The sequence below is a fragment of the Dermacentor albipictus genome, chromosome 1 (assembly GCF_038994185.2).
Source record: "Dermacentor albipictus isolate Rhodes 1998 colony chromosome 1, USDA_Dalb.pri_finalv2, whole genome shotgun sequence".
NCBI lineage: Eukaryota > Metazoa > Arthropoda > Arachnida > Ixodida > Ixodidae > Dermacentor > Dermacentor albipictus.
In genome coordinates this window covers 501,498,238-501,511,782 of record NC_091821.1, presented here as the reverse complement: position 1 = coordinate 501,511,782, position 13,545 = coordinate 501,498,238, and the positions used below count along the sequence as shown (strand labels likewise).

Here is a 13,545-nt window from a genome sequence, read left to right as displayed (position 1 = left end):
CAAGACAAACTTGACGTCTGCCTTTCTTCGGGCAGGAATCTTCGACAACGACCACGTGCCCTACGTGATCGAGCGCAGAAACTGGGATACCACAAAGCCCACCCTACCGGAGATGACCAGAGTCGCTGTGGAGATCCTTAAGAAAGCGCCCAAGGGATTTGTGCTGCTCGTCGAAGGTAAGCAAACGACACGTGCAGGCCACATTCCAAGGGCTTCCCTTCGCCATTCCGGGAGTGGGCTCGTTAATTGTATCCACGCTGCACATGAGTAAAGCTACGACGCGACGCTTTTGGGGAACTTTTCTTTCGTAATACTAGTTCTCTAGACGCTCTTAATTTGGACAATCGTGACGGTGACATCAAACTTCATACTTGGATCTTTAGTTGTGTTTAAAAGACACGGTGCAGCTAACATAGTGTGTGGGTTGTCTTTCTTATTTCAGTCCTTGTGTTTTTTACGCTACTTAGGATCTCAGTACGATAGACCAGATAGCACGAATTACTGCCATTTAACATATATCTCATTGCGTCCCCACACTAAGGAGTACCCAGATCTTGGGCAGACTTGTCGGATTCTTGAATTGAATCGTTAAAATGTATTAATATGTGCTCCCTCCGCCCTTGTAGAAAAGAAATAAAATTGGAGGTAACGACAACTACAGCAAAGGTGTTTGCTATTGAACAAACAGCGTCTTTTTCAGGTGAACCAAAAACAGGTTACCCGTTTCTGTGCTGCAAATCACTCTAATAACGAGCGACACTTCAAAATAAGAAAAAAATGTCTGGTATAGTAGCTATGGAACGAGATCTTTATTCTTTCCCGTATTGCCCGAACAGGAGCGCGAATCGACATGGCCCACCACAAAAGCAAGGGTGGTTCAGCCCTGGAAGAAGCCCTGGAGTTCGACCAAGCCGTTCAGGAGACGCGCAACACGCTCAACACGGACGAGTCTCTTCTGGTGGTGACTGCGGACCACTCGCATACTTTCACCATGGGTGGATACCCGAAGAGAGGCACCAACATCCTAGGTGAGTGCATGCCGGGCGCGGTTTTTGAGCCCCTGAGCAGCTCCCACACAAGGGTCGCCTACGAAAACTCCTTCGGGGATTTTCTTTGCCCCGAATTCAGCACAACGTTTTCTCAGTCAATCACGTTTGCCATAACTCAGAACTCTGCAGTGTTTGAAGCAGTTCGTAGAAAAGCGAGAACAAGGATCGAACATTTCAATTTTGAATTTCTCTAATTTGACTGATCGATTAATTCATTTATTAATTTATTCAGTCACGGATTCTAGGTATCTCGAGCCCCAAAATAAAAGGTGGACTGTGAGAGACACAGTAGTGGAATCCTCCAGATTAATTTAGATCACCTGGGTTTCCTTACCGTGTACTTCAATCAGGGCACACGAGCGTTGTGCATTTCGCCTCCATCATGACGTGGCGGTCATTGCAGGAAATGAGAATCGAACCCGCACCCTAGTACCCCGCAGGTGAACGCCATAGCCTCTCAGCCACCGCAGTGGGTTTCCCAGAGTGAATAACAATAACGAAATTTCAGAGTGACTGACAAATGAAAATTAACGTTTGCGTAGACAAACTGGTAACTAACTGCTAGTGCCTAAGGGCACTAGCGCTGCGAGAAACGCAGCAAAAAAGTGATGTAACCATTTCCTGTAACACCTCTGCTGATTTGGAAGCTTGAAACAATCAGAACAGAGGTATGGGTGGCTGTGGTTGTGCGCAGCCAGGTAAATGAAAGCTGCACTCGCTCTACGTGCGATAACCAACTATGCTGGCTACATCAGATGGAGAGCTGTGCTACTGCTAACCTTATTAAATTTCTGCTGCCCCTCAGACGGTAGCAGGGGAACACAAAAAAAAACGTACAAAGTGCTCAGGATTGAACGCTTGCTCTAGGTTGCAGGCATAAATGGTGATGCCAACGTGCTGCGTACATCTGCCCAGCTTGAGGAAACAACGGGCAAAAACCACGTGTACACTCGGAAAGCATCTGCTACACTTGCAACTAACACTGACGTGGCTGACTTATCCGGTGCGAGAAAACAGGAGTGGCAGCGGAACCTTTCGCACTCGCCGCTTGCAGTGTACCAAAGAGGCTCGGGCAATGTTGGAAGGATCTCACATGACACGCCCGGTGGCGCTAATAGTGCTTGCGATGCCCGTGCGCCGCACGCTAAAGAAAGCTTTCCCCTTCTCCCCAAACATCCCGGCGCTTGCACGGTACGCGATGTTTGTCGCGTGTGCGACCGTCATGGGGAACGAGGCCTCCACGATCCCTGCTCACATAAATATTCCGCTACGGCGGGGAAATCGTGCGAAGGAAGGCGTTAACGAAGCGTCCTGGCAGATGCGATGGACACCTGCAGCAGGAACTGGTGCATTGCACGCCGGTATGCAGCGCAGTCCTGTGGCTGCCGTCAAAATGCGGCAGCTGTCGCAGTGTCTAACGATGACGGGGATGCGCGCGCCTTGCGATGAAGGCCCGCGCCGCAAGGTCCACTCTGAAACAGCCGGCTAGGACGTACAACTAAGGAGCGATCGCGTCAGCAAGAGCAACTTTGCACCGACGAATTGTCGTGGAAGTATGGATCCTCCTTGTTGCGGCTTCCGCGTGCTCCTGTCGGAGTGGGAACGGGGCTCTTCGCTGCAGTTTGAAACTGCGACAGCAGGTAGGGACGCAGACGACGACAGCAATAGCAAGTACGGTTGGGTCGACTTCTGCGAAATTGCTGGAATGCATTTCGTGACGCCGCGGCAGCCTCTATTGTCTTAGCAATAAAGGTCGGCACTGCGTTGGCCGCTTGATGCGATGCCGAACAACACGTCTACCGCATACACTGTAAACGGAAAGAACTCTCAGGTGAGAGTATCATGCTTGTACTCTAGGGAGGAGTTTAATATGTTCCGTATGATCAGAGTGGAATTTTTATTTCGTGCGAGCGAAATTTTTCCTTGGAACCATGGGAGCTTTTATTTTTAACTTGGCACAGCACGGAGTTTTTTCGAGATGCAACGGGAGTGTAAAAAGAGGTATCGCGCTCCTTTGCGTGATGATTTTTAGATGCAGAGGCTACTGTTCAAATTTCGATATACACGCAAAACACCGCGTCAAATTCAACGAAGTAAGTCAATGAAAGCACATAAATCATGACATACCTAAACATTTGAGAAACGCCCAATGCAGAACCTTGAAAGACATTCAACGTACACGCTACACACAAGAAGCAACGCTGCCAGTATACATAGCCATGATACTCTGTGCCTCGAAACTGCCCAGTGAACAGCTGTGCTGTTTTCAGAATTACGACTCACATGCTCGTTTATACGAGACCTGCCTGTCTCAAATTAACAGAAGACCTTAATCAACACAAAACTATTCATTGAAAACAGTGGGGAAAAAGTTAATGGCATAATTTTTCAAAAATTAGCATGCGACTCCGTGAGTGCTGAAGCGACTCCACACACTTTCGGCGTTCGCTGCCAAAAGGTAGTGCGTTAGTTACCGTAAACAAGAAAAATGCAAGCGCGTGTGCTTACTGACAAAATCAACTTTGTGCGAGATAGCGGTAGCGTAGCAAAAATGTATTACCTGTGAGCATGACTCGCAGCAGCTGACGTAACACCGAAAAGTGCGCAGTCATGTATTTTCTAGACGGCACTGCCCAGCGTCCACGCAATCACTCTCGGTTGTGAAAAGGCGCTGCGTAGCTGATCTGTCGAGCGATTCCGCACACTCGGAGCCAGCAGGCAGGCTTCTAAATCAGTGTCTACGATCGAGCATGATGTTAATTCAGTATGGGAAGCAACGACGTGACCAAAACCAAAATGCACCCTATACCAATGCAATTCACATCGCTCAGTAAGGAGCTTTATTTAGTGTACGCATACTTATGTCCTACCGTTTTTATTGGGCTAGGATGTCCGTACACAGATACACAGAAACAGTTGCTGCTTGCACTCCGATTTTTCTCACTGGCAGCACAGCAACGCAACGAACTGAAGTATGCCATTCTTGTACGACTAGCACGGACTTCGTCGCGCGAAAAGTGGCTGCTGTTGCCATTGCTAGGCGGTCCTTTCAAACATTAAACCGGACGTTGTCAGCGTGTGCCCAAAAGGACATAAAAGTCGCATTGCACGTATTAAAAAATACAAGGCATGGTCAGGCACCACGAAAACACCGTGAGAAACCTATGCCTACATCACGAGTCAATGAGCAGCTTCGAGGTATACCTAAGCCTTTTTCCGCACTTGAAAACGTGGCTCTTGCGTTCATCGTTTTCAGCAAGGTGATCACAGCTTACTTGAAGCTTAGATGTAGTGAGCTTCAGGCACGCCTATAACACTTTCTGGAAGGAAATACGGGGAACAAATTGTCAAAAAGCTGTCGCGGAACGCCCCTTCACAGATGTAAACAAGCCGTCAGCCATGAGCATTGCCGACTCCGCCGAACGCAGCCAGTCGCTGGCGTGGCGCACAGCCTTATGGGAAGCGCCACGTGACTAACCTGTTTCGGCGGGAGAAGTTTTTTAAGTGCCTGTGCGGAGTTCTAATAAGACTTCGAAGCGGAGTAAAATCGCGCCATGTCGCTTTAATTCTCCCGAAGCTAGCCAACGGAGTGAAACGAGGGAAGACCGCTGTATTGCTCCCGTACATCGGAGTAAATACTCGAGGATAAGTAGATGTTAGGGCACACCACCTGTTAAAAACACCTAGCTGGGTTTGTTTTCATTTACGGTGTATGTTTATGCCTAGAAGCGTACGGTGAGGGGCTAGTTGGTATGACATTATGAGAACAAAGAAAAACTGCGCAAAAAAAGCACAGTCCTTTTTTTGCGCAGTTTTTCTTTGTTCTCATTATGTTTATGCGACAACAAAAAAATAACTAAGTTGGTTTGAACGAAATAGCTTTGCCGACGCTAAATAGGAAGGCGTGGTCGTCTTCTAACATACGACTGCTAGCTATTTAGCATATTGCAATTAGCACATCAATTTATGTTTACCCAAGTTAGATTTGCACTCGAAGTATTAGGGCTGCTATCTAAATTTTTACTGTGCGCTGAGCTAACGGCATTGTTCTACAGATTTGTTTCAGTTTTCTATGGTTATAAGATAGGGCTAACGCCAAGCCAGCTCTGAATAATGGAGAATTCGTTTAAGGCACACATCTTTTGAACAGTGGTATTTATTTATTTATCTACCGATTTATTTATTGATTTATTTATAACGAATAGGAAAGTCGGCAACTGGCCCAATAGCTCAACCTTGTGGAGAAACAGTGGTCTTGCGGGCGCGGTACGGTGAGCGCGCAGACAAATGTACAGTGCACATTTGTTTGAAGCATGAAATTATATATGTCAAATTATGAGATTTAATGTCCAAAAGCACTACTCGCGCATAGAGGGACACCTTAGTGTGGTAGTTCGGATTCAGTTTGACTGCGTGGTGTTTTTTACCTGTATGTTTTTCTACGTCCAGGAGCGTCTTTTTTTTTTCCTTACGCTCTTATTGGAACGCGACCACTGCGAACTGGAATCGAACCGCCGCTCAGTCTACGCGGTAGGCCCTGAGGCAAGAAATAGCTCGTATAGATTTACTCTGTATGCACCCCTTAGTAACTTTACGCTCCAAGTTCCCTAGATAAGTTCTTAGGCTGTAGTTGCTGGATGCACCATCTCGCTTACACTGAACCAATGTACGGTGAAAAGTGTGCATCACTAAAGTCAGTTTGTGCTGAAGCACGTGACGTAATAGTAGCATGCTTGAAAAGCTGCAAATTACCGCTGCATTTGTCGTATGAGTACAAAAATGTACTAATCCTCTCAGCTTGATTTCGTATGTCGCCGATGTAGTATTTACGTGGAATGTATGTTTCGTCAGATTGAGCGCAATATTGTAATAAGCAATGTATAAATATATAATAAAGTTGTGTGTGGCGGGAAATAGAAGCCTGTTAAAATTAGTACCGTTGATCTAAAAGCAATCTTCTTCGACATCATGTCAGCAGGTGTGTTAAACTTATGGCGACAGTTAATTTGACAACGAAAAACACTGTCTAAAGAAATTAGAAAAAAAAACAGGAGTTCGGAAAACAAGTTGCGGTGCAAGGCGGATGACGCATTTATGTGTGTGAAAAGCGTACACTCGGTTTTAGACTTGCCGATGTGAACTTCTTTACTTGGTTACACCGAACATAGGTTGGTAAGGTCAAAAATTAATCGACATACTGATTTTTTAATGAATTGACTTGAATAAGTGACCTACTCTTGACAGAAGAAACTGTCGAACGTGCCGTTTTGTTAAGATATACATATATATACATACATACACATTGTGTTATTAACACGCCTGGGAAAAGTGCTTCATTATCGGGACATTTTTCGTATCCCCTCATGTTATCTTCCTTTGTTAGTGTAGAAGCAAGGTACACATAGTTGCCAACATGCACAATTTCATTCAGCTCCCTCAGTCAGTCGCTGCGCCATTTTGGCAGCTTGCCTATCTTCGCATTTGCTATATTTTGTGGCTTCGCTCTTTAGTAACGAAGTCCTAAGGAAACTCTGTACTAGCCTAACCACTGCTTCTTTATGTGTTGCGTTCTGCAGGCATTGCTGGATACTCAGACGTCGACCAGCTGCCGTTCACTGTCCTCACCTATGGAAACGGCCCCGGTTTCGCTCTTCCCAAAGAAAACTTCACAAACGAGGAAGTTGGTAAGCAGCTCTTCTCACGCACCCTTTCCTACCGTTCTTTGTTGTTCGTTTCTGTTCATTCGACGCTCCTGAATTTCTCTCCGCTTCGCACACACATTCACTTGTGCAACACATTTATTGTGCTGTGCGCACTGAAGCATATGTGCCGATGTACATCGGCCGCCAATTAACTGCTTTATTCAAAGAAAACGTTTGAATATATCAGCATTGTTACTTTCGTTTTTTTTTCTTTACTCTAACATCCCTACGATAAGCTCGTGCAGAAAACGCCGTATGTGGTCGTATTTGCAAAGTATTTTTTTGGTATGTGTTCATTGCCATTGGCCGGCCAGCTTCACTAATAATAGGTCCAACATGAGGACGGGTTGCAATCGTTCTTGCAAACAATTCCAGGGTGAGACATTTTTGTAAATACGGGCCCAGATCAGCATGCTTTCATCTTGCGTGAGTATATTCAGCATGTAGTGTCACCGACTTAAACTGTGTCGTACAGCTTGATCTGTTGATGTCAACTCTTACAAGTTCACTTTATCTTATTCAAAGCTGGTTAAAACGGAAAGATGAAACAAGGAGCGCGATGGACATGCAGGGTCATAATGTGCGCGAATTTGATATATGCACTTCGAACGTATGTCGCCGAGACGTGCAGTGGTATGGGAAACGAAAAATAGCTGTCGTATCAAGGCAAATACAGGGACATGTAGACAAGCAACTAAGGTGCTGTGGCACATTAGTTTCTCTTGTAAAATTACGCTGCGTTGCTTCTTGACTAGTAAATGAAGAGGCCGACACCGCGCCTTATTTTTTTTCGTATATTGATTATTTTTGTAGGCGAAAATCATGGGCAGCAGCAAAAAAACGAAAAAAAACATAAAGCTTACTGCCGGAAATGTTACGCTGCCGGCCTTAGCAACTGCTGCGACAAGCAAAAAATGCACATACGTCTCTGTATTTTATTGTCGCAGAGAAAAAGTATACTGGGTCAACTCAGCTTATTTCAGAATTTAGTGTGAACATTCACCGAAAAAACCTAGAGTACTCGCACTTATTAATTTATTTTGCAAACAAATTACTTTAAAGTTCTTGAGGAGATTGGCTGAGGCAATTATGTTTGGACCTTTTGAAGAGTTTTTCATAAGGTAAATTCCCTTGTGGGTCTGTATATCGTGAGAAGGCCTGTTTTAGCCACAGAATAAATAAAGTTACCCAACTGGCTCCTCTTGAAGATGACATGCTTTCGTGACACGCGAAGGAATAGCTAATTTCCCGCTTTAGTGCAAATGTTGTGAAAATTGTTTAAGTGTATGGACACCACAGAAAGTAGGTCAAGGCCGCTTAAGCAGGAGTTAGTGCAGCTTGAATTGTTACACTAGACATGGAATTAATGAAATAAAATGTAACAAGAGAGGTACGGGAAGTAAATCAGGTCCACAAGCCAGCATCCTTTTCGCAGCCTATCTTGAAATGCTTGTTCTACATGGAGGAATCAAAGAATCGCAGCATTTAGTGCAGCTGTTATTTGTGGCAACAGTCTTAAAGTCTTCTTCGCATTGTACCGTAGGCAGCTGTAAACCAGGTACGTGATTGTCTCATCATGACCACAGATGTATTAGATATGATTACCAGGGAAACAAGACTAACGGTAACTAAACAAGGCCTAGTTATCGCTCATGCATGCCTCTCATAAAGATAGCGCGAAGTATGAGACATTGTATAAACCCTGAGAGTTTGTTTGCAAACGCGTAAATGCTGTGTAAGTCGGGCGTCGTTGAACGTGTGCTTTTCTTCCCGAAAACGTACGTGGGCCACGTGTTCATTGTACGACTACAACTCATGAAGCAAACACTGGAACTTACATCTGTACTCTAGAGCGCAACCTTAGCGTATCGGCCACTGTCGCACTGGTCGATCAAGCGACTTTGTCGGTGCGGTCATTCATACAGCAGACGCATTGTCGTGGCGGCCATTGTAAGACTAACTTAAGTCTGGTCGACTGCGCGATGGAGAATTCGCCTGTTTCCCCTTGGCATGCCGCTGAACTTTACTGAATTGAAAATGCAAGTGGGCACCCAGCAGTTGGGAACACAGCAGAAACTCCTCACGGGGCCCTCCCACCTTGCAGATAAGCTGTGCAGCAGATCAGAACGATTAATGTGCGTTAGAATTTTGTACGACTTCGGGGGATACCTCGGAGTCTAAACCTGTCCATCTCAGGCAGCCCCAGACCATGTAAAGACACACCGCTCTCGAACTCGTCGACAAGGTGTTTCTAATTTCAGTTGAGTAGATGACCTCAGAATGACTAGTGTACGTCTATGGCTCGTGGAGTTAGAACGATCCGTGTTAGACACGCACCACTAAGGTTCTGACCACACAACGGAGTCGCAACGTCTCCGATCCTCATTCAAATTGCGAGTCCCTCATTATATCCCGATAGCATCAACACAGCAGTTTCTCTGAATTGCTACAGCAAAGGGATACTGGCGAAGAGAGCCCACTACACTGGCGCGCGGAACATTTAGAGGGCTTACCACAAAAATGTACCTATAGTAAGCACAGGAAATGAAAGCGAATGTCTAAGAGTGAATATTTTTTCGCGAGTGGTCGAGAAAAGTGGGCAATGCTGTTGACGTTCTCTCTCCCCCGTGGTGCAGCGAAGCCCGACTATGTGCAGCGGTCGGCCTTCCCGCTCAAGGAGGAGACCCATGGCGGCGAGGACGTGGCGGTGTACGCCACGGGGCCCTGGGCGCACCTCTACAGCGGCGTTCACGACCAGTCGTACATCCCGCACGTGATGGCGCACGCTGCCTGCATTGGCCGCTTTACGGGCGACAAGTGTGCCACGCCCGACGACACTACGGGTGCCGGTGCCGCCGCGATCCCGGCGGCTCAGCTGGTCGCCGTGATTGCCTCGGCGCTCACCGCCCTCCTGCTGCGGTGACCCGACTGCTGTCTCCGCCCTGACGGCGTGCATGTTTTTTGGCTACCTCTGGCAGTCACGCATGTGGAGCGTGTGCTGCCAGAACGAGGGAACAAAACGAGGTTGGTCGGCCGCGCATATGCCATGCACGTTGTGGCCGGCATTGTGCGACTGAATTGCTGGATTCTTGACTTATTAATGCGGAAAATTTAAACAATACTACTTAAATGTTAATGTTACGGTAAAGCATAAAACATCGAGATGGCATTGACGATGTATTTGCCGATCGTAAGGTATTTTTTCCGACGCTTACTAGGTGCGGCAAAAAGGACGGAAAAAAAGATGTCCGCAATACGCGATATTCAAGTATTCCGAAGGTGTAAGCCTGCGTCGGCGGTGCTAACGATGCACTTATAAAGAAAGGCCGTAAATTTTTTCACTTAGGCGGAGTGATGTCCTCAGTCTCACCCGGCCTGACTTTACACAAAAGCAAAGGCTCAGACATGTTGCAGAGATTTTTGCTACTGGGAACAATTTTCTTATTTTCCAGCGCCTTCGCGTCATGCCGGTCAGTATCAAGAATGCCTAGCGCAAGCTTTCACATATGTTTCGTTTCTGCGATTAGCGTGCTCAAGCTATCCGCGTTTAGAAAACACGAACTAGGATCTTTAAAGGTTGCGAAATCGGGCGAGCTGATAATCTATGCTTAGTCGCGAAAGCGCGTTACTGACGGGACTTAGACGAAGAACCATGTAAAGCAAATGCGGCACTGTGTTTGTCTTGCAGGTTTCTTCCTCTAAGTTACTACCAACTAAGAGCTTCTGTGTATGATCCTTGGATTAAAGATGCGGTTCAAATGCACATGTCGCGTGTTACACGCAGCCAATGGCCGCTTTGCTCGCAGTGCAAAGTTACAATGCGACGAAAAATAAAACATGCAGCGTGAAAAAAATTTTTTCAGGACACGCGGCATCTAGAGATATCATAGTTTTTACTGGGACTAAGCGGTTCACTTCGATCACTATGAATAAGTAAAGTGCCGGAAACTGTATTTTCTTTGAGCTACTTACTTAAGCGATACAGCATGAATATGAATTGAAAATAAAGTGCGAGCCACACCTCTAGAAGCGCTGAGCGAAGTGGCCATCTGCTAAGGCCCTTGAGGCATAGAGCGTTAGGCAACCGCGAACAAGTCGTTTCAGCATTGGCTTGCACGTTCTAGTCTTCAATGTGCATTCATGGCGATCGTGACAAAGCTTATTATTCTTTAGAGCGTCTCGATATGAATGAAGTGGATCCTAGCATCTCGCTTGGGATAGCGCGGAGGATCATGCGGTTGACGGGAATTTTCGGAAAATATTGCCGTGCTTTCTTAGCATTGTTGGAGTGGCCTGTTATCATTGTGAACGTTTTTGTGTGATGGTCTGATCGGCTGTTGTTGTTGCTGAAATGCGGTGGAAGTGTGCGAGCTGTGAGGAACATTATGAGGAATATGTATTCCCTTCTGTTTATTGTCGGTTACGTTCACTGTATTGTGTGTGAATGAGAACGAAGCATGTATTTTTTTAAAGATAGCATTACTCATAGAGCTGGGCAGTGTGTGTTTGGCACATGTTTACTGTTTTTTACATGGCGACAGTAAGGGAGGCTGGCATTCAGCTTGGATTCTCATGTGCAGCTCACCGATATGTTTGTTTCCTGGAGGACTTACGAGCACACGTTCAACCTGCATGCACTTTTCTGGTGTGCTTCAACCCGGATATTTGAATGCTTGCATACCGCATAATAGTGCTTACTCCAGACCCAAATAACATTTCAGCGTGCCTTCTTTTCCGCAGGGATGTCTTTGCACATATACCAACTGCATACAATACAGAGAACCAGTTCTTGCATTACATGAGGCTGCCCCGTTTACAAATGTCATGCAGTCAATTATTCTTTTAGTGTTTTAGCTCAAGCAGATTCCTAGTCGGATAAATTTTTTTAGATTCGTATTTGTCGAAGACTACAATAGGACCAATATAGTTAAAAGCAGCCAGAACACTTATAATCTGGCTTTTGGCTCAGTACTTAAGTACACTTAATGTGCCTTGGCAAATGAAGCAGTCGATTCTCTAGGTATTTGCAGAAGTTGCTGAGAGATCATAGTCTAGTAGCTTGCGCCTACAGAAACATTCTTTGTAATTATCTTTTGTTATTCTTTTGTTATTTTTTGTTATTCTTTTGTTATCTTTCTTTATTCAGAAAGTCATCGTTGAATGCTGTGCTGCTGGTATTTACATGTTGCAATACTCTACTATCCCAGAGATATGGTAAATCAGAAGTGGTGGGTATTTTACCCCTGACTTTTAGGTAGTAGCATCAGAATAATTATTCTTAAGCTATGCATATAAAAACTACCCCACTGTTGAATCGCCTCAGCTTGTATGCACGATTATACAGGCCAGTAATTGCGCGGAAAACTCGTATACAAGCACAGAAAGGCAGGATACACAACTACATATAAAGTCTCTGTTTTCTTTGGTGTTCTACCTACTGTCTTCAAAATGTGGTGCATGCTTAAGCTGGGAACCTCCACAATGGAACCGCAGCACCTGATCCTGTAGTGTATGCACTTCCAACGTTAGTTTTGTAAAAGTGATTTCTGTCTGATAGCTTGGCATTTCTCGTTATTACACCAAATGCGATCACACTATTGATTTCAAATGCCGATGAGCTATGAGCTCCTTTGATACTCTAAAGGCGTGATGTCTAGTTCGCTGGTCATGACACCTTTATATCATAACAACCATTACTTAGTTATGCTATTACTATGCTATTAAGTGAGGATCAGCAGACGCTGCAGTGCTCAGTGAACAGAATATCTGCCTCCTTATTAGTGCCCACTGAGCAAAGCCTGTTCATTTGATTGGGATATGTACTTGAAGAACACAGATCCAGAATACAGCTTGTGTTTTGGGCATTCTATTCCAGTTAGGTAAAAGTAACATGATTATATTAGATAGTTCATTGAAATTTACTGTTCGAATCGAGTGGTGCAAGGCTGATTGAGTGAGGGGTGTTGTGCGCTGTTTCTTTCTTATTCTGTCATGCGACTTTTTAATTTCTATGAATACTGGTTTGGTGACACGTTGTTACTTGGTGCATGTATGCATCCTGTATTTTGGTACGGGCTGTTCTAAGTGAATGCACCGCAGTATGATACAACATAATTTTAATTGAACTAGTTCATATTGATGCATTTTGATGTCTTCATATGTTTTCTATATTTTAGTTTTTAGCTTCAAGAGTTCGCGTTGTTTTAGGTGCAGCCGAGTAAGGCAATTAGTTCGCAATGAGCGCTGTTTTCCCGGCTTCTTTTGCATCCCACCGAGCTGCTTGCAATGTGCCATGTCTGTCGACTTTATATAAAGCCATGCAAAAGAAACACTGTGATAAACTATGTGTACAAGCAACGTTGTTACGTGTGGAATAAAAGAACGTTTCTATACAATGCGTGCCGTGTTCCACTGAACATATCACTCGACCTGTATTTGAACTTGAAGCTATAAGTGGTATAAGGCCGCACCAACGTTATTTTGCCCGTTTGGTGGTCGGAGGTTCGACTTTAACCAACAGTAAGAATGCAAAGGGCGCGACCTGATTGCCCAACTTTTCCGCTATTGAGACGCACCTGCATTTTTTTCTTATTCGAGTTTACTTCCTTACTGACATGTAGTTTTCAGGGATTATTAAAGTGTCAAATGATGCGATGGTGTTGCAGTAGATCATATATTCAAGTACACAATATGCTATACAAGCTGCGCGATGTAACAAGGACAAAATATATATGAAGATAATGTAAATGCAGCCAATGTCTGCTCTAATCTAATCGCTTGGTGATGGGAAACAC

The 13,545-nt window shown here is 45.1% G+C and overlaps 1 protein-coding gene across 2 annotated transcripts in view; it reads left to right on the top strand.

Moving 5' to 3' along the window:
* LOC135909351 (alkaline phosphatase-like) overlaps nucleotides 1-13,146 on the top strand; it is a 205,840-nt gene extending 192,694 nt beyond the window's left edge. For both annotated transcript variants that reach the window (XM_065441300.2, XM_065441301.2), the window contains exons 5-8: nucleotides 36-176; nucleotides 837-1,028; nucleotides 6,626-6,733; nucleotides 9,388-13,146. In XM_065441300.2, the coding sequence (XP_065297372.1) occupies nucleotides 36-176; nucleotides 837-1,028; nucleotides 6,626-6,733; nucleotides 9,388-9,674 (728 nt within the window). In that variant the 3' untranslated portion in view covers nucleotides 9,675-13,146. The remainder of the gene's footprint in view (nucleotides 1-35; nucleotides 177-836; nucleotides 1,029-6,625; nucleotides 6,734-9,387) is intronic.
* Nucleotides 13,147-13,545: the final 399 nt, after the last annotated feature.